The sequence below is a fragment of the Tympanuchus pallidicinctus genome, unplaced genomic scaffold (assembly GCF_026119805.1).
Source record: "Tympanuchus pallidicinctus isolate F22 unplaced genomic scaffold, pur_lepc_1.0 scaffold14, whole genome shotgun sequence".
Classification (NCBI taxonomy): Eukaryota; Metazoa; Chordata; class Aves; order Galliformes; family Phasianidae; genus Tympanuchus; species Tympanuchus pallidicinctus.
In genome coordinates this window covers 6,213,847-6,235,198 of record NW_026294659.1, presented here as the reverse complement: position 1 = coordinate 6,235,198, position 21,352 = coordinate 6,213,847, and the positions used below count along the sequence as shown (strand labels likewise).

Sequence of the window (21,352 nt, the reverse complement as noted above, 5' to 3'; positions counted from 1 at the left end):
GTTACAGCCTATAAACAGTACTTGTAAAAAGACACTGAGTACAAATTTAAGGCTGGAAGCGTGTCTTAATTGTGCTGGTGTTTTATTTTTACACTAAGACTTAACTCAGCAGCACACATAAAGCAGACAGAATTTATTTTCAGGCATTACAGGGAACTTTTTCAATGGTTTTTTTTTTTTTTTTTTTTTTTTTTGAAAAGGGCTCCTGACAGGCATTCCAGATTGCCCACTGGTGTCATTTGTCAGTTTGGAGTTTCTCTCCACCCCCGGATCTGTGCTTTGTCATTTGACAGTCCCATGAAGGTCATGATATTGAGAAATAATTGTAACACAGGTCAGGAAGATACTCAGTCCCCTGCTTCAGGGAAGAAAATTCCACGCTAGGGATTTCACATTCATCTTTCCAGCTCAATTTGGCATTTTATATCTAGTGACTATTTCACTTGCACGGCGGAAGTTATCATCGGCGTCAATATCAAGTTGCTATGACTTACTGTCTGGGAGGCAGGACAGCATTTGCAGACATCTGCAAGCAGGAAGCTTATATACTAAGTTACATATATGGGAATAACATTACCGTCTATTGCATAACAGGGAGATAGATCCTTAAGCTCAAGGGCTGTTATCAGCCACCCCATCCTTACACAAACCGTGCCCTCCCGCAGGCTCGGAGCCCCCGGCTCTGACGCGGGTTGAGGAGGGGGCTGCAGTTCAGCCACGGCTGCGCACGGGATGCGCTGACACGCTCCTCCCGCAGGCCCAAGCTTTCAGCTGGGAACTCGGCACGGTCACCGCGTGCTTGAACGCTACAGCTCATCGCGGTCACCCAAAGGACAGCTCGCGGGGTTCCGAGCAGTCCGATTCAGACCCAGCCGCCCGCAGCGCCGGCTCTCCGCAGCCCCTCGCTCGTTCCCCACGGGCGGAGCGAAACACCCCGCGAGGCTGCCGAAAAGCCGCCGCCGCCTGCCTGCCCGCAGCCCGAGCTCCGCGATGCTCTCACCAGGAAGCGGCTGGAACTGGTGCCCTGATCGATGGAGCCCACCAGCGGCCCCAGCACCATGCGGTCCGACGCGGCCATGGACCCCTTCGCCGCCGCCGCCCCCTCAGCACCTCGGGGCGGGTAACGGCCGCGCTCGCTCTACACCACCGCCTCGCTGCCACCGGCGCGTGGCTGCCGGAGTGAAGCCGGCGGGGCGGGGTGGGGGGCGCTGCCGCGCGCAATGCCAGGGCACAGCCAATCAGCGTCCGGGGCGCGGCGGGGGCGGAGAGGAGAGGGCGGGGCTAAGAGGCCAGGAAATGGGCCACAGGCAGGAGGGGCGGGTGCGGGGGTGGTTGGGGGGGTGTGTGTCACGTGATGTGCGGCGCGCGCGGCTCCTCCCTACGGCCGCGGTCGGTTGGGCTGGGGTTGCTGAGGCGGTTCGTGAGGGGGGCGCGCAGGGGTGCGCGGGAGCCGGCCGTGCGTCTGAGCGTGTCCCGGTTTCTCTGGCAACCAGGGAGAGCCGCTCTGAGGAGGAGTCTGGCGGCAAGCGCTCAGGAGGCGACGGGGCGAGGCTTCTCCGCCCTGGGGGAAGATATCCGCCGAAACTCAGCTGCTCGGATCGCCCGTGGCCGAGGAAGGACGAGGGGTCTGTGTCGCTGTGTGCGAGCTGGCCCGGCGTCCCCGCAGAAATAGCGAAGGTGTACGATCTCGATCGTCCTTTCTCAGTGCTTGATGCTAACCAGTGCTTCAGGAAAAGCTGCCCGTGTCGCAAGGCCCGTGGTGGAGTTGCAAAAGCTGAAAATGCTGACTAAATCGTACAAGAAGTCACAAAGCCTTGCAGTAACTGGGCTTCCGCAGGCTCCAGTAAATAGATTATGCTTGTCTGCCGTAGTTCTCTAGAGTTTTCGTATTTTGTCGTTGCCGTGGTCTGATTAGTGCTGCCAATTGGTGATGCTTGCTGTGCCATCTGCAGCGCTTCCCACATAGCACTGCTGTGTCGGAGCATCACGGTTTTGGTGTGGGTGCTGTCATCTGTGTAATAACAGCGAATGACTGCGTTACAGCCCCAGCTACAAAGTCTGAATGACTCTTTTTTGTTTTTTTTTTAAGGAGTTTTTGGCTTGATTAAAAAATGACTTTTTTAAGAGTTAAGAAAGCACCTAAATGTTAGACTGTTAGGAAGGATTCTCTGAATATTACCCTAAAATGTAATATTCAGGATTCTCGTTACTGTAAACTCCAGAGGCTGTGTTGCTCAGGGACCTTCTGCAGCCCGTACCCAGTGGGGTCCCTCATCTGCTGCACCACGCTCTGAAGGGCACTTCTGCCCCAAGGCCATGGGCAGTGACGGTTGTTGACTTTAAAATTAGTTTCCTTGGGGCTACAGCATCTCTGTACAGGCTGAAGCTCAAGGAATTAATCTCAAGGGATCTTAGCCAAGTCTCAGCTCATCAGTATAGTTACTAGAAAAGGTATGTTTTCTGTGGTTTTGGTTTTGTTTTTTTTTTCAAACTTGCCATAGGTGTTCCTGATCTTAATACTAGGTAAGACACAACTATTTAAACTATATAAAGATTGAGGTCTGTCGAGATCCAAAAAAATGAAGAAATAACATCATGACTAATACTTATGCAAAACAGTAAATACCTATGGTTGCATGTTTTCACATTTACCTGAGTAAAATTTACACAGGTTACAGAAAATCACTTGGTTACAGAAAATTCCTCAGGGGAGCAAATTGTCAGTTTTCACTGAATCACAGAATGGCCTGGGTTAGAAGAGACCTTAAGGATCATGAATCTCCAACTGCCAACCACAGGCAGGGCCTCTAACCTCCCAGTTTAATACTAGACCAGGCTGCCCAGGGCCCCATCCAACCTGGTCTTGAACACCACCAGGGATGGGGCAACAGCCTCAGCCTGTTCCAGCACTTCACCACTCTCATAGTAAAGAACTCGTTTTAGTACAGATGTTCTAACAGTATTCTCTCTGTTTTCATACACCTGGAAAAGGAGTGCTGGCAGTGATAACCAAAGCCATTTTTGTAACCCTTGAGCAAGACAGGCAGAATCAAAGAGCTTTAGCAGACACCAGAAAACAGAGTCAGTGGGAACAACTTATTCTTCCTATTCCATGCAACAGTGCACTCTTATCATTCAGCTTTTATTTAGGTGTTAATTTAGTGTTTGAACACTTTAATTTTATTTTATTTTTCCATAGTTTTAAATTTCTATTTGCAGACCTGTTAGTGGGTCCTGTGCCAAGAAGGCTGTTTGCAGAGGAGGAAGGGTGGAGCTGTGACCTTTATGGTAAGGTGATGTGAGACTGTTCTGCTGAGATGCTGTTAGAGGAGTTCACTTGGAAATGGAAGCAGTGTATCTGAAGGAGCATGGGTATCTGCATGGACTCATTTGCTCTGCTTCTGGCTTGGTTCTTGCTTCTGGCTTGGCTCAGGCAAGTCTACGAATGCTGCTTAAATGATCAGTTCTCCCATCGAACAGCATACAAGCTGAAGAAAAAAATCTTACTTGTAAAGAATTAGTATTCATGGTTTTGAATGTTAAATATACTCCTCTCAAGTCTGGCAGAAATAATGGAGAATCCCATTACTTACGGAGAACTTAATTACAACAAAGTTTAATTTGATTCCCAAACCCAAGACACCTCTGAAGATGATGCTTGTTTTCAAACTCCCAAGGGATATGAATTGGTGCAGATTTGCTTGTATTCCAAGTACAACTTTTTGACCTCTTGTTCAGCAGACTAAATTTAATAGAAAGTTTTCTCCATTTCTGAATATATATAGTTTCAGTGGTTGTTTGTTTGTTTTTTATTTAATATTTTTAGGTAACAAATACGTTTGATATACGTTGATTATAAACACAATTGTAAGCAGCTCTATACTTAGAATACATTTTTCAGAGACAAGGAACTTTGCTAGTAAAGAACTATTCTCAGTGGCAGATAACTCCTCTCAGTCTCTTTTATTTATTTATTAATTTTATATTTACTATCAGCAGTATGGAGGGATATTGGTAACTAAATTCTGCTCTTTCTGGCTGATTCTTTTGTATTGACCTCAAACTGGGGACAAAATGTGACTCTGTCAGGCTACTCCAAGCATGTGATAACGTGTGAAATAAAGTGTGCATGCCAGATGTCCATGTCTTTCCATTCCGCCTGTAAGTGACAGAGATAACTCAGCAGGCTGAATCCTGCTGTACCTTACTGATGACCCCCAATCTTTGTGTTCCTGTAGGAAGAGCTGAAGTGAAATATTTGGAGTTAGCCCAGAGCAGGTGTACATACGTATGATGTGCCAGGACCTCAAGTCAGGCTGTCACATACACCCTTTTGCCTACTGGGAACATGAATGGTATGTGTGAGTGTGCAGATGCTTGCATGTTTGAGTAAATCTTGTCTCTCATACCAGCCCAGGGAGTAAACGCAAATAGACTGTGACCTTGGGAGCCAGTGCCCTCCCATCTGAATCCAGGGTTTGTAGCACCCCTATGCAGGGAGCCCTTCCACAGGTATAAAGGAAGCAGATCAGAAGGAGCAGCTCTGTGTTCTGTATGCTAGGCTTATTTTGGAAGGTGTCCACAGTGCTTTGTCACCATTTGGCAAGAATGGTTTTATTGTGAAGCCATGGGCTGCGGTGATGCAACAGATGTCTTGTAGGATGTGTTCTACTTCTGACCTGATATTAAACAATAGTTTCCCCTGAATTACATTTTATATTTAGAATCACTCTCACACTGTTGAAAGCCTGAGCAATCGTTGCAGTTACTGTTTCTCATGTGGACAGAAGGAAAACTTGGATTAAGTAAACTCACCTTTTAAAGACAACAAATGCTGACAACTGTGAAAAGTAGTTTATAAACCAGTAAATCTTTACACATATCATATTACTAAAAATGGAAAAATGAGAAAAAAATCCTCAAGATTTTTATATAGCATTCTTGAGAAATAAAATGGTAATTCAAGAAATAGAAATACTCATTAGCATTATAGTTGATAATCCATGCCTCAAAATCCTTAACTCTGAGATGCCTGGTTTTCCATTTCTGTATGGAAATTTATGTTTCCGTATAGAAATTATGGCAACTCACTGCAAAATTTACTCCTGAAGGAAAATAGACACTCCATTGAAGAGGAGCATTGAAATTGAGTTTGTTTTCCACTGATTTCCTTATAAACTTTGTTTTGCTGGCTGTCTTTTTATCTTTTTATTTATTTATTTCTCTCAAATGAATTGATCTGCTCTGTTCTCCATAAATGGCAACAGCTTTTCATGTGTATCTTTCTTGTACTGGATATTAGGTATTTCTAAAAATAAGCACAAGTGAAATTACTACGTATAATGAAAGAATTGGGTGAATTTCTCTAAATACCAGTATTTATCACTTTTCTACCTGAACGCTGGGTCAGAATTGAAATTCTATTGGCACACACTCTAGACCTGTGTTCCCAGCTGTGGATATGAAAAATTCCAGGGCAGCCGCATTGAAAACACTAAGAAGCATTGGTGCAGTTGCATGAGAATCTGGAGGCTATCACTGCACTGATTTAAGCAATTTGTCTTAATTCTGCACTAACCTGAGCTCTTACATCATACAGTAGAACTAAAACTAATTACAACAAAATAATGTTTCAAGGGAGATGCATCCTACATCTAGAGAGTTCAGAATGAGAGGGTTGATTAAAACATACAATCAAGTATATGTTTTTGTTTTGTTTTGTTTTGGTAGAAAAAATTATAGGAAGGGAAATGCATTTTAGTGTGTTTGAGGAATTGTATCCTCCACTTCTGGTTCTCTATTTCAGTTTGGTTATTACACGGTGAGTTCCCAACATCCACAGAAAAAGCATTAAGGATTTAGTACTGATAATTCCACGGTGGTCCAGTTTATTTACTGAAGGTAATGAAAAGAGCCACAGGTCCCACAGAATCCATAGATTTCTTTGTATATGAGCCTGAAAAACTTTTGACATATCTCTGCAAAGCATCTTGCAGCAGTGTAATGCTTGCTTATGGCATTTATTTTACAGATAGACAGGAAGGCTCAGAGCAGCCCCACTGTTCACCATTGGCATGCAGCAAATGCTCGCCAGAGCAAACGTGAAGAACAGTGCCATGAAACACTGCTCTCCTTATCCACCGCATTGCTCAGGAACCAGTACCTGCATTCCTGTTGGCCTCACAGAGAACAGGGCTGAATTATCAAATAATAACCAGCAGAGGCACAAATTAAGTTGAACTCACAGCAGACAGTACTAACAGAAGGTGCTTTTAATATTGCCATCCCATTCCTGCCTGTGCACAGTTTCTGCCTCTTGTGAAATGGGTCTAGTTTTTCTTGGATCACTTTTTGAGTTGTCTGAGCTCATTAATATGGCAGAAAACAAACCTAGAGAAAATAAAAGGGCATGGTTTTCTGCCAAGAAGCTGAATTGGCTTACTTACAGTGATGATTGCCAGAGCTGGTGCAAGAGCAGAAATTTTCACAGCTAAAAGAACGGGAAAGGTTAAGAATAAGTAGGAGATGGTGTGGAGGAGACTAAGGACAGGAGGAAGTATCAGCAACTGCAAGCTTAGATTGCTGCTGCAAGGACCTTCAACCTCCATATCATCAAATCAAGTGTTAGCTGCCTGCCAGGAAATTCTGGAGTTATGAACAGATGCACTGTTGTCAAGAAAAACTGAACTATATTGCCTGTTTTTTACTACACTGCTATTTTCAACTTTATGTATGTTTACATCATATATCTCAGTACTTGTGTATCTCTGTCGTAAAACCAATGGGAGAGCTTAGTTATGTCTAGATTTCTTCTGGAATTTCTTTATGACCTAGTTATACCTTAAGGCAAAACAAGGGTTGCTATCAGTAGTTAGAACTCTTGGGGACTGGTAGGTAACGAATGAGGAGAGGCTGAGACTTCTGTTTGCTCAGCTGTGAATTAAGAAGGCTTGGAGACATCTTACTGCTGACTGTACTGAGTAATGGGAGATTTGGAGGGGATGGGTCCACTCTTTTCTCAGATATGGTATGGTAGTAGGACAAAGGAGAACGGACACCAATCAGAACACATGAAATTCTGATTTGATGTAAGGAAAGACAATGAATAAGCAACATTCTTCTTTCCTCTGAATGAGAGCTGTCAAACACAGGAGCAGAGAGGCTATAAAATATCCATCCTTCAAGATACTAAAAATGTAACTGGACAGGTCCTGAGCAACCTACTCTGACTGCTGCTGCTTTTGCACAGGAGGTTGGACCAGCTGGCTTCCACAGTTTACCTCCAGCCTACGTATTCAGAGTTGTTTTTCAAGGATAAATGCTCCCAATGAGTACTTCTGGCCATTCTCTAGTTCTGCTCCCTGTAACTTCATGACAGGTCTGTAGATAACAGTTAGCCACATGCTTTCTGTTCCTCTCTCTTTGTAATTTGAACAGGGAAACAAGTTAGAATGGGATGTAGAGAGAGAATACATAAAGAGTGTACAAGTGGATTACTTCAGCAGTACTGCAAGTCAATTTTCATGTGACATTTCTCCAAGCAGCATGCAAACAGTAAAAATACTTAAAGCAAACAGTGACCTCATAGTTGCTGCTACTATCCGAACCATGTCCAGAGGCTTTAGCAATTATTTAGTGCTTCACAGAGTGGTTTAATAAAGAAGTCTGAGGGGGGTGTCCTGTAGATTTTGGAGATAAAGACAGTCATGAGATCATTTTAAGACAATCTGTTACTGATTGGCACCATTGTCTTAAATAACCAACTCAACAATATCTCTGTATGAGAGTGGGTGTTAGTTAATAGGGACAAATGATACTGGAGAGCATCAAAAAGTTTTAAAATACAAAATGGCAAAGCCCCACAGAAGGCCAGTGATTCTTCCATTGTAGAGACTGGGAAGCTGGGAAAGCATACAATTTAAGCTTATCTGCTAGTAAATATGACTGCATTCTTGTGGTGAAGCATGGTATGTGTCAGAGGGGATATCCCATCTGAAGAACAGACATGTTGGACTGATCTTCTTTGTGCCTAAATGTTGGCTACTTTGGAAGAACAACTGCTGATAACTGAGCTGGTTACTTCTACACACAAGTCACCAAGGACTCAGAAGTGATGCAAATACCAGCCTCAGATTTCATGATATGAAGAAATTTCTCACCAGAAGTGGAGTGTAGAATGTGCCTTTGCTTCAGTTTCTAACAACTGAGGGATATGTAGAAATTGCTAGAAGATTAGCAGTAACTGATGCATAACCTCTATTCCTCAACCTAAGCAGATCAAAATAAAGTAATGGGGAGCAAAACTTGATATGGTACTCAGATAGCATGGGCTTAAGAGGAGCTGCCATTTTATTTTTTTCCTGCTTTTACGGCTCTAATCTCTTTACGCATTTTTGAGTTTTCTAGCAATTTCCCCAAATGAAAGAAGAGAGTGGGTGTTTAAACAAAACAGCGAGGACTCGATATTTACAGTCCACTGCTTTTGCAGAAGGTCGCCAAGTAGGTAAAAAGAGTCCAGCAGAGCCTGATTTATAGGTAAAGGGATTCTAGAGAAATGGAACGATTGTCCTCTAAATCATGTTCAGTATTGCTGATCCTCTCCAGCAGTATCAAAATATTTGGGAATATCCTCAGTGAGACAAGGAAACAACCCTGAATTTATTCTGTGACTAGATATTCTGTATGTAGGGTGAGAAATCCTTTCTGATTGATAGAAGAGATAAAAGGGCCATTTTCCTGAAAAACAAAACAAAACAAAACAAAAACAACAACAACAGAAAAAAACATTGGTTAGAGATGCAGGAAAAGAGTGAGCTTCATAGAGTTCTGGACTAACCACCACCACAGTCAGGACTGAAGGGGTTTAACAGCTTGTGTGAGAAGAATCTGTGCAGTGGTGGAGTCTGAGTTCCTGACGTCCCTGACTTCCACTGCTCAGAAAGGAACAGTGACAGCATTTTTCTTTTAAAGTGTGGACTGGAAGATGTGAAGTGTCAAAATATGATTCTGAAGAATTCCTAGAGACTGAATCCTGCAGAAAGCCTGAGAATACATACGTAAGTCCAGGAAAGGCTCCATAACCCCCTGTGCAGCAGTACTAGCTGATAGGGCAGGAATTTGCTATCAGTGATGCTGGTGGATCTGTAAATGGTTCTAGGAGCTGAACCAAGTCAAGCACTTGGACCTTCTTTGCTTCTCCTTCAGGCCTTCACTGTTAATGGCAGAGGACTCTGAAGCCTATCCTAGGACCTCCTGAATGAATTACCAAAAGAAAACATTTTCAGGCAAGATCCAGGAGTTCTAGAATGAGAGATTGGATAAGATCTTAGTTTGACTGATGATTCCAGGAGCCAGAGCAGAAAGATATTGATTCAGAGTATGGATCTTGTCTAGTTCTGAGGTCTGACATTGACATGAAGCCACACATCAGTAGATATTCGTGAAGCTTGTGCTCTCTGTTTTGAAGTGCCCTATGTTCAAAACAATACTGACAAACAAATAAAATGCACAGGTTTCTTCCTGAGATAGAAAAAACTCACTTGTCTTCTAAGCTGTCAAAACCACCTCACTGGGGACACTAAAATGAACATCAGTCTTACAAAACTTCACAAAAAGTGTCTTGCTGTGTTTAACTGGGAATTGAATGGGATGTGAATAGAATTGGGAAGATATTGCATAGATTTCTTTCTTACATTGCTAATGCAGAATTCTAAAGCTATGTTTATTGAAAAAGCTCAACAACAAAACAAACTTGAAAGACAAGAAACTCTCAAAATTGGAATTTTTGAGAAGAGGTAGGAAGGGAGTTGACCAAGCTCTCAATGAAGCTGCCTAACAGAAAGGTGCTCTTCAGCAGTGGAAGTTGTGAGGTAAAAAACAGAAGTAGAATAACCTGAGGAGAGTTTGAGAGAGTTGAAACTTAACTATTACAAATTAACACAGCAAAAAGCCCAGTCACCCAAAGAGAAACTGGATATGCAAACTGTTCTTCAAGGACTGAGTTTGACAGTTTGATAATTTGATAATCTGCAGAGACTACATATTTTAAACATTACTTAGGGTAGCTAATTAAACTATGCACTTCCCTAGTGTAATGGTGGAGAAGGACAATACACAAAACTTAGGGAAATCATTTGTCCCCCAGACCAATCAGTTCAGCTTGTTCCTCTCCTGCAAGCTAAGGATGACCTGCACCAGACCAGACTGAGCAGAGGAAATGGCTGGCTGCAGTCAAGGAAAGCTAGGATAGTGCTAGTGGAAACATCCCATTCTGCAGGATCCAGCTGGATTACAACCAAGCATGGAGGCAAGAGGCAAACTGAAGAGGTTTTATTTTCCTTCATTAATGATAACAAAATACTTACCTATGAAGCATCATAGAGTGATAACATTTAAGTACTGGATTCTGAAGCACTACAATCTTCTTCATCAAGACTTGTTTGTTACAGATACACAAACACAACATAAAGATGGCTCTAACTGTGCCATCAGATATGGGCTATTTCAAAAGGTTATTAAGTGGTTAGATACAAGGTCAGATTACGTGACTTGTATAAACTGTTTAGAGTCATAGAATCATTGAATCATAAAATGGCCTGGGTTGAAAAAGTGGTTTTCCAACAGCAGGTCCCTGATTTTCTTTTCTTTCTGAAGACAGTTTTCTGCTCAATTTTTCCAGAGTAACTTCTTGAAAACTACAGCCCACTGTAGTCACATGTGGTATTCCCTCATGTTTTGAGGCTTTTGCAACTTCAGTCTACCCAGCAATGGTGCACTAATAGAATATATATTCGTGTTGTAGCTACTTGGTATTGACTTCTGTCTACTTCCAATAATGCTCTTGGTACATTTCAGAACAGCGTGTTTATGTGCATTTGATTCTCTTCAGATCATGACATTCTTCTGCATGAGCAGAAGCTCCTTAGTGGCGGAGTTGAGAGCTAGGATGGAAGCCGCTCCATCCATCTAGCTTAACTGGCCCATATTTGTAAGTAATTGCTGTAAGTACATTAACTTGCAGAAGCTGAGTTGATCGTTCTGCAAAATTTAATAAAGTTCTCATAAGTATGAAAGAGTAATTTGTCCATATGTGCTTTTTATTGAGAGTATTAGCCCCCAAAAGATATTAGGTGCATAGATAAAATTGTAAGGCATTCAGATGATGAACATCATTGTAGCAGTGGTAGAATTCATATACTTACTGCAGAAATAGAAAAATCACCTTTCTAATGACATTAGAATGTTCCTATTATTATAAGATAAATTCATAGCTAACTTCATTCCATATGAAATTATATTTTTGGTATAATAATACAAAGAAATTTAATTGCTCTTTTGTACATTCATTTCTACTATATTATTTGAGATAGGAAGTCAGTCTGATGCAATGCACTGCTCAGTGGAATTTCTTATGCTGTGTGTTTAAAGTTTTTCTATCCCTTCTATGCAAAAAAAAAATTGCTGTCTAGTTAATGACCAGGGCACCACACAGCATCACACAGCATGTGTGTGTGCATCATTGCTGAATGTTTCAAAAATACTTCTAAGAAAATTCTTGCTCTCTGTGCAGTCAGAGGGAGATTTTGCAGTGAATTTAAGAGGAAAATAAGATGGATGTTTCTTCCATGGATGCCCTTAAATATGCTTGGTGTTTGTGTACGTGCATGTTTGTTTTATATGTGTTGTTTTGTCACTGCTTACTGAACAAACTAGATTAAAGTTTTAACATCAAACTACATTTTTCTTGGATGTCTTTGCCTACTATCTTTGTTGTATTTTTGTAAACAAGATAAGAAATGAGTAAATGGGGAATTCTACTTCCATGATGCATTTTGTAGCAAGTTCTCCAGTGATTAATGGTGCAGCATGTAAGTGTGCTAGAACAGGAATGAACAGAGTATCAGAAATCTCAGGGGCATCTGAAATCTAGGAAAGTTCATTTCTGGTTGATTCCCAACTATTTTAAAAAAGACTTGAACTTTGAAAATAAATGGAAATAAATGAAATTGCTGGATGTTGTGTTGAGGGACATGGTTTAGTGGGAGCTATTGGGAACAGGTGAACGGTTGGACTGGATGATCTTGAAGGTCTTTTCCAACCTTGGTGATTCTATGATTCTATGATTCTATGAAATTGTACTAATTCTGAATGATTCCAATCACAATGAATGCTAATGATAAATGTGTATGGATATGATAATAAGCAATTATAATTATTTAGTATGTATAATGTACATATTTTAGCAGATAACACTACATGAATATAAAATATATATGGACGCATATAAGATTTAGCATAATAATATACCATTCCCAGGCACTGTATTTAAATAATACAGTATACATCAAATAACATAAAGTAGTAAGTGTTGTTGTTGTTGTTTTTAAGAGCTTAACACCATTGATCTTCAGAGAAGAGTATTAATTTAGTCTAGGAGGGAACTCAGAAGGTCAGCTCATTACCCTCTCCATACTAGAGTTTTACATGAATGGACCAGGCCCTAAATCTATACTGTGCTTCTCTGAAAACATTAAGCACTTTCAACTCCAAAAAAAAAATCAATGTAAGATTAGAAAGTGCTTTTTCTTGTTTCAACATCATAGTCCATATGTATCTTAAGTTAAATGGTTTGGAAGTTTGATGAAGGAAGGTTCTGAATAAACTGAGGAAATTGGGATTTGACCCTTCTTCTTTAAAAGTACTATTCAGTCTGTGATCTACAGGAAAAATAAAACTCACATAGTTGTGTAAAAAAAAGCTTTCCATTCCAAATAGTGGTAGAAATAAAATAAATTGAAAGAATGAAAAGATTCCTGATTATTTGAACGAAACAGTATTTGAGGATACCAGATGACAATTATGTGAGCAAATGGGGCATGTCTGCAGCTCTCACTCATGGCTAATAGAGGTGCTTGAATCGATGAAAAAGAGTGATGGAGAACTCTTTGGAGACCTTGGAAAGAATTGCTCAGGATGTAGATGAGATTGGTCAGGTATTAGAAAGCCAGAACTTACAGCAAAACATTTTTGAAAACAGTGTAATTAAAGCACTATAACACTTATTCAAAGCAAAATAGCAGTGTTATTTAAACTTTCGAAATCTCTTCTGATTTTAATACTTTGGATACATCTTTTTCTGTTGTATTCTTTGTGATTATCCCTTGCTAGCCACATGCAATGGATGAAAAAAAGATATACCTGGTCAGCAACAGTACTTTTTGTAAGATTAAAGAAACCAAATACATACAACCCCTCCCCCCACCCCCCCCAAAAAAAAAAAAAACCAACAAACTATTTTATTTTTTTTTCTCTAGAGTTTCAGTTATGCTGTGGTTTAAGTGCATAGAGTACACAGCATCTAAATGAGGGCTTTGTTTTTGAAACCTTCTGGAAAGGCTGATGCTGTTTTGCTTTTTGCTTCTTCCTTTTTAAAATGTTGCAGTAATTAGAAGGCTGACATAAATCTAAGAGCTCTTCCCTGCCTGAACTGCTATGTTTTTTTTATACACCTCAGCAGGAGGATTTACTTTTTGTCATTTTGACAACTGAGACAACGTATGTGAAACAGGTGATCCCAGCTAACAAAGCACATCTCTCATGACAGCTTACAGGGCAGGAGAGGAAGGATTTAGGAACTGCATAACAGAAATAACCACTAAACGTTTCAGATGCTTTAAAATCAGTTCAGAGCTATATAGTTTGTCAAATAATGGAGAGATTTTTTTCTTCCAAATGGATTAACTCAAGGAAGTTATTTTTAGCATGGAACCTTAGACTCTGTTTTTTAACAGCATGTTTCTAATGCTGCCATCGCAATCCTACCTTCAGCCCACACCTGGAGAGCTCTGCTGGGCACAGCTGTGATGTAGAAGGGCAGAGCTGCCACCATGTTATGCAGCAGCACGGCATGGGCATGGCCACAGCTGTTCTAAACTACATAACATTATACAGATGTAAAGCTATTGCAGTTGGACGTGGGTTGGATGATTTTCAAGGAAGTCTCAAATATTTCTCCCTATCTCTCCCCCTTTCATAGGTGTAACCACTGCTCTTCACCAGATTTTGCTTCCCTGAAAGGGCTGTATCCGTATATGTTTTATAGCACTAGACAAGTAACCAAGGCTGCATTTCAGGCAAAGAAAGAACCTTCACTTCCTTTGCTTCTGCTTTCATTTCTGTCCAATGTCTATGGAAACCAAAACACTGGGAAGGCTCATCTAGAGGACGTGGTTCTTTGAGGGGCAGCTGCACTGAGATCTCCTCTCTTGGAGTAATACTAGCCACTACATGACAGTAGTGACACTGCAGTGACACCATTGCTACTGTGAAGGAGCGTATGTGAAGAAGCGTGGAAGTTGGCTGGGGGACAGATGCTGCTTGGTGGGTTGTGGACCACTGATTGGCAGGGGTGAATTCTTGAGTCACTGGTGGGCAGCAGTAGGCAGATAGTTGTATTGCCACCTGCTGCCTGTGAAGGGGCATCTGTAAGGCTATCTTCCTGAAAATGGTTAGAAATGCAAAAAATATGGGGCTTCAAAGAGTTCTGGACTGATCACCACCACTGTCAGGGCTGACAGGACTGTGCAGTGATGGAGTTTTGGTCCTAGAAAACAGAGAACCCTGGACAGTCCTATCCTTGGTGTCAGAGGTCTCTTATATCCCCACCCTTCACTGCTGTGAAGTATTTTAGAATTATATAACAGAATTAAGCACTGAACATTTCAGATGCTTTAAAGTCATTTTAGAGCTATGTACTTTGGCAAATAAAGGAGTGATGTGTTTTCTTTGAAATAAGATATTTATAGCTTACAGCCTTTTTTTTTTTTTTTTTTCCCAAGGTAGTCTCATAAAATTTGAAGACAAGATTTATGGCATTCTACAGAAAATCTCTCCTGAAAGAAACAACCTCTGTGCTATTGTTGAACTATGCAAATACTTCTCACCAGGTACACTCTAACAACCAGCCTTAGGAAGAAATCTGATATGCAGTTACTCACTGTGATGATGTTTTTTTCCTGAATGTGTTGTGCTCTTCTGCAGGTAGAGAGGCTATTCACAGTATGTATACTGTGCCTGTTAGTCTGCATCTGTTTGGTTGACTAAGGTTCACAGACTATATAACCAATCTCCCTGATCATGGGAAAGTTCATTTTACAATTTTATGAGCAGTACTCGGTTTACTTACTGCAGAAGGCAAAGAATGAGTAACTGGAATGTACGCTGCTGAAAAAGCAGTTCAAGGGTGGAGTGTCTGTTTCTCAGGCAGTCTTACAAAATATGCCTTACCTCCTCACTGCAAATTTTATGAGGCCCGAACTGCCCTTCTCTCCTTAGTGCCTTCACACACATTCGTGCAGCAGGTGATTCTGAGCACCTTTTGGGTTTGTGGGCTGGGGAAGTGAAAATGTAAAAGAATGATTTCTACCAGTCTGAGGTAAAAGGAGCTTCTCAATTATGAAGTGCCTTCATAGCAGTCATTTTTTTAGGAGACAGAGCAAAGTTTCCTCTTGCCTCATTACTGATACACCTGCTGTTCCTCATTTCAGCTGATCACGTTAACAGACATCTCACTGCTTGCAAGGTATGTCCAAACTCTTAATCCTCATGACTTTAGCTGGCCAATTTACATATCAAAGGAGATAAAATAGATATTTGATTATCTGCTCCCCTCCTTTCCTGCTGACCACAGTTTAACAGTACAGATTGGATCAATCTATCCCTTTCAGTGCTATGAATCAGGGTGCTGTTAATTTTTTCTCTTTCCTGGGTTGCTATAAGAGCTGCATATTGGATGGGTAGTGCCTTTCTGTTGTCAGGAAGAGCTGGTAAAACCTGCTCAGCTCATCCCAGAGGTCATCATACTTGACAGGAAAGCAACAGAACAGTTGAAGTTATTTCTTTACAGCCCTCTTCTTACTTAGAGCTGAAAGGCAGCAAGAGAGTGACCAAGCATATTCTGCTTTTTAGAAGAGCTCATGCTTGATGCTTTACCTGGGATCATGGAGAGGCTGTGAGGCATAACTGTGGAGATGTGGAGATATGCTTCTCAGCTTGCCCGTCTTTTCTTCAGGGTGATGTACCCGACTTAAACACAAGCAAACAGCATGTCCAACTGGGCAGTCATCAGGGACCTGTCATCTCAGTTGACCTCAGCAGTCTTGCTATAGAACCTGCAGACCTACAGGACAATAGCATGTACAACATGTCTACCTTTCTCACACTCCGGTCTCTGTAAGTAATAAGCACACAATTTGCTTTATGGGCAGAAAGCAGCTATAATCCAGAAGAGGAGTGAGTTTTGCTTTGGCATAACAGTATTGAGTCCAAAGTGCAGAATTCTGGTACACAGCTACATGTAAATTACTGTGATCGCTGCATCGCATATCACGCCTGGGTGAGTCTGGATTGTTATGAAATATTTCCTACTTATTTGTAGTAGTAGTGAATTCATAGCAGAATGTCAATTACACTCTGCTATAAAATGCTCCTCAGCCTGGTATCTGGGTGTATATAATTATTTTATTGTCTTTTCTTTTCCTTGACTGACTTTGCATGAAAGGCTGCTCCGTTTTTAAGATGATGCTGAAGCACATCCAATTTCTGATGATTTATCTAGTTCTTTCCTTACGAAAATATCTACTAAGTTACTAAGATGTCAACTACCAATCAAACAAAACTTGAACAGCAAATTAAGGGGGAAAAATAAAAAAAAGGAAATAATCAACTTTACCTGATACACATGGCCCCTACAATTTTTCAGTATTTCTAGAATACCCAGAGCAATACAAACATTACTTAATACTGACTTTAAATTAAACATCTCAGTTTATTAGGTACTACTCCTACTTTTCCTTTTGGTTCCCTGAGGCCAGCAGTCAGACTTATTCCATTAATATCTTTTTCTATGGAAATGTGGCCTTTGGCTTCTCCTTTGGTTTGCTTTCTGTTAGTTTCCAGTTTTGCTTCCAGTTGCTTCCAGATTTCAGTTATCACTGAAATCACTTTAATTTGTTTCCTTTGTTTGTTCCTTTGTTGTCCCATGTTTTCATGTACTGTGTTGGTGTGATTTCAAACATCACTGTTATTTTATGTTACAGTAACAACAAATACTTACAAAGAAGTATTTGTTGTCTTTTGTACTGAGTTCTGTATTTTCTGCTCCCTTACTATGTAGAATCCCACAGTAGCTGAGGTTGGAAGTGCCTCTGAAATTTCTCTACTACAGGTTCTGTGGAGGGCAGGGTCAGTGAGACTTTATGATGTTTCAAACACCTCCAAGGGTGGGAACTCCCCTGCCAAGTATTTATGCACATGAATGAATTGACCTGAGCCTCCTCTTCTTAAAGCTGAGCAGCCTCTGCCTTTCCTCTTGGGTCAGACGCTTCAGTCCTTTCATTACCTTTGTGGCCCTGTGCTGAACTTGCCCCAGTGTGCACAGGGGATCTTCTACAGGGGATCCCAAACCTGGGCCAGCACTCCAGCACTCCAGTGTATCTCACCAGGCCTGAGCAGAGGGCAAGGATCAGCTCTCTTCAATCTGCTGGCAATGCTCTGTCTAGTGCAGCACAGAAAGTTATTATCCTTCTTTGCTACAAGGATGCATTGATGACTTTTTTTTTTCATGTTCTAGATTATTCTTAAATTCTTGTGTTATTGCTATCCCAGTCTTCCTGAATATATCTTCTGCAAGCCCTCCAAACAACACAACATCAAACATACACTTTTCAGTAATGTACTGAGTCCTACTTCATAGCAAGTGTATTTGTTGTTTTCAGAAATCACCCTGGATCCACTTTTTTCTTTCATTGCTTTCCTCATATTTATGCAGTTTAAAACTCTACTGCTATCCTGCTATCACCTTTCCTTGCAAACTCTCTTTTATTTTTCACCTGAAAAAGTTTCCTTGGTTTATTATGCATATATGATTGATTTTTCTTTTTCTTTTTCTTTTTCTTTTTCTTTTTCTTTTTCTTTTTCTTTTTCTTTTCTTTTTCCTTTTCCTTTTCCTTTTCCTTTTCCTTTTCCTTTTCCTTTTCCTTTTCCTTTTCCTTTTCCTTTTCCTTTTCCTTTTCCTTTTCCTTTTCCTTTTCCTTTTCCTTTTCCTTTTCCTTTTCCTTTCCCTTTCCCTTTCCCTTTCCCTTTCCCTTTCCCTTTCCCTTTCCCTTTTCCTTTTCCTTTTCCTTTCCCTTTCCCTTTCCCTTTTCCTTTTCCTTTTCCTTTTCCTTTTTGTTCTGTTGCAGATTCCCTACTTCCCCAGTCATCTCTGATCACAGAATGGCCTGAGTTGGAAGAATCATGAAGCTCCAACCCCCCTGCCATATGCAGGGCCACCAATCTCCCCATTTAATACTAGACTAGGCTGCCCAGGGCCCCATCCAACCTGGTCTTGAACACCTCTAGGGATGGGGCATCCACAACCTCTTTAGACAGCCTGTTCCAGCACCTCACCACTCTCGTAGTAAAGAACTTCACTTTCGTAAGCCTTGTGAAGACAGCACCTCAATTCAGACACCATTTTTAATGTAATTTTACTACTTGGGAATCTGAGCTGAAAAAATGTATTTTCTTGGCTGCTGAAAAGATGTAAAAGCAAGAAGTTAGGGATGTGGTAATCTGTGAAAATAAAAGTCAGTGCGTGAGAAAAATACACAATAAATACAGCCAGCTGCCACTGGGTGGCTCTCCCTGGAAAGTACAGACATGTGCCAATACAACTAAAATAACCAGACTTCTGTAATACCTCGGATTTCTGCAGTTTTTTATGGAACTTTGTTACAGTATCAAAAAACCTCTTAGTAGCCCGAGTGGTTTCAAATTTATTGTGTTATTTTGGCATATTCTAAAAAAACTACAAAAAGAGGGGAAAAGACTATCTATTGCACAATCCTGTTTGCTAGATTAAAACTTTTTCTCTGATATCTTGAAGCCTCACCACCAGTGATTAACAGTCAGTAAACCAAGAAGTAGTTTAGCAGCACAAGATGTGATTTAGTTTGTTAAACCTAAAAACTCAATAAAGCTAAAAGAATCAATACAAAATTAGAATGTGTATCATGTGGTAGGCTCTTGTACAGGTAGGCAGTGTTACAGCCTGTTTCTATTGCCATTGGATATAGCATGGAAGTTTTACAATTAACTAATTCTTATTTTGGAATTACACACCTAATCTTGGTTTATGAAAGAGTCCATCCAGACACAGAAGAAATCTGATCAGTGGAAAGCCATAAAGAAATCAGCAGCTCCCTGCTGATACTGCAGTGAGCTGGTCCTGTGGAGAGGAATGATATTCTTTGTCCTCAAGGCACAGCAGATGAAACAAGCTGCTTCTCTCTGCAGCTGGGAATTGCTGAAGGTTAAGCTTATTAAATTTGGAGACCTGCTGAGAAGGGAATGAAGAGCTCACCCAAAGGCAAAAAGTCAGAAAAAGGTTCTTGGGAGAAGAAAGCCAAGGGGAAGAGAGAATGGCAGGCTGCACCCTGCTCTGGTAACATTGGCAAAACAATGTCAGCATCCTCTTCTAGGACTGTGTTGTTGGCTGCAGGAGTCTCCACTTCAGACACTGCACTGTACAAAATAAACATCATATATTGAATAAAAAGTGGAAATACATCCCAAGCAGACAAAGAGGTTCCTGATATGTCTTACCAGGGATCTAATTCTGATGCCTTTCTGATACATAGGGTATAACTGCTTAATTAAGTGAGCAGATAGGAGTAACCATTTTGGACGTGTGAAACAAAGAATGCATTGTAATACACTGTGTTCCAAGAAGCTGGCGTTCCTGCAGTAGGAAATTATCTGTCATTATGGAATTGAGATACAGACCTAAGCTTTTTTTATTCTGCAGTAGCATTTAAGTGTAGTGATCTGGAACAGCTGCTTAATTTATTTACAGCCAGAAGTACATTTGCTACATGCACTGAGATTTACAAACAAAGAATGATAATGAAGGTATATTTTTCACCTTGTTTCCAGAAATATTTAGATGGTTTTGAGCATTTAAAGAAGTTTTCAGAGCATGCAAAGCATTAAACAAAACTGAAGAAAGAGAACCTGCAAATCTTGACCTTTTACTTGGGTAATTTGAAACTCTAAGGACTTACAAAGAAAGAATGTATCTTGGGGAAAAATGAAGGAAAATAAAAGGCACTGCTGAATTTCTTCTGTGCAAACTGACTTTTTAAAAAATGGACTAGTCCAACCACAACACAAATTCTATGGAAAGACCAGAACTGACTGATGTCTTTGAATCCTAGAAAGCTTAAAAAATGATCACGGAGGACTCTGCAAGGTGCAAGCACAACAGGTATAGCTGCTGATAGTCCATTTAGTCAAGTTGGCTGCTGAGATGGGAAATAATAAGCTCCATTGCTCAAAGAACAGGTACAGTTTGCTTTCTGAACAGCACAATGCAGTTTCAAGCTGCTCTCTGCTGCTGACTGAAATGCTCCAATGTTTGACAGTATTTACTGTGTACTTCAGTCTCAGTCAGTATCTGTCTATCAATCTGTCTATACATTGTGGATTGCTTTTTATCCTCTTTTGAAGCCAGAGGTGTAAATAAAGCTGATGACATTTAGATTTTTGTTGTCGTTTGTTTTTGTTCACAATTGTCTATATCTGAATTATCTTTCAAAAAAGAAAAAAAAGTCTCTGACTTTTTCACAGGCATTGTCAATAAGAAGAGGCCATCCAACCCTGAACATTGCCCTTTGACACTTTACAAGCCACTTGTGAATCATACACTACAGATTAAATAACAGGGCTTATATACTTGTGTGCCTGTGCATAGTTGTTCAAGGAAACCACAACATACTGTCTGCTGCGGTTGGATCACTTGTACGCTAACGTACTTCATTTGGAATGCACTCATGCAGTGGTATTTATAACTTCTGGAAAAAAAATATAGGTAAAACAATTTGACCACTCAAGGTTAAAAAAAAAAAATAGGAATGAAGACATGTTGAGATGGAAAGGAAAGAGGGAAAGACCTCTGAACTGTGATAAGAGCAGTCTTCTAATCTGTGTAAAAGAGTGGAGAAAAGAGCATGCACTTGGTGCATACATACCTGCCTGGATACACTAACAGGAAAATTGATTTATTTTCTGCACTTATTCATACTACTGATTTTAAGAAAAGGCAATGGAATAAGGGTCCTCTCAAACACTCCCCATTTATAATTTCTTGAACAGACATTTCACCTACAGCTGGCAGGCTGTTAGCTGCCTCTGAACTATTTGACAAAGCAGGCCCAGGCTAAGCAGAGATTTATACTAAGCTTCTTTGGTGGAGCAGCTCACTTAAAGCATTTCTCTTTTTTGAGGATGGGAATACATTCCTGCTGCAGTGGAC

At 40.8% G+C, this 21,352-nt stretch overlaps 1 protein-coding gene and 2 long non-coding RNA genes across 12 annotated transcripts in view; 1 reads left to right on the top strand and 2 right to left on the bottom strand.

The window, feature by feature from the left end:
- Positions 1 to 1,183, bottom strand: part of GK (glycerol kinase) — a 60,711-nt gene extending 59,528 nt beyond the window's left edge. For 6 of the 8 annotated variants that reach the window (XR_008204387.1, XR_008204388.1, XM_052674177.1 and 3 more), the window contains exon 1: positions 1,001 to 1,183. Coding sequence is in view for 6 of the 8 variants with exons in the window: in XM_052674177.1 (XP_052530137.1) it covers positions 1,001 to 1,078 (78 nt within the window). In the remaining 2 variants the exon portion in view is untranslated. The remainder of the gene's footprint in view (positions 1 to 1,000) is intronic. The other 2 variants (XM_052674183.1, XM_052674180.1) reach the window with 1 other exon arrangement.
- Positions 1,184 to 1,577: 394 nt separating this feature from the next.
- Positions 1,578 to 20,569, top strand: LOC128076471 (uncharacterized). 3 transcript variants are annotated; one of them, XR_008204390.1, is made up of 5 exons: positions 1,578 to 1,679; positions 4,239 to 4,355; positions 14,838 to 15,580; positions 16,266 to 16,393; positions 18,240 to 20,569. It is a non-coding gene; the product is annotated as an uncharacterized LOC128076471 (long non-coding RNA). The 3 variants fall into 3 exon arrangements; XR_008204391.1 differs by having other exon boundaries at positions 16,070 to 16,393; XR_008204389.1 differs by having other exon boundaries at positions 14,838 to 16,393.
- LOC128076475 (uncharacterized) lies at positions 1,672 to 16,070 on the bottom strand. The gene is made up of 3 exons (XR_008204396.1): positions 15,991 to 16,070; positions 14,997 to 15,389; positions 1,672 to 2,011 (listed from the first exon to the last, which is right to left on the bottom strand). It is a non-coding gene; the product is annotated as an uncharacterized LOC128076475 (long non-coding RNA).
- Positions 20,570 to 21,352: the final 783 nt, after the last annotated feature.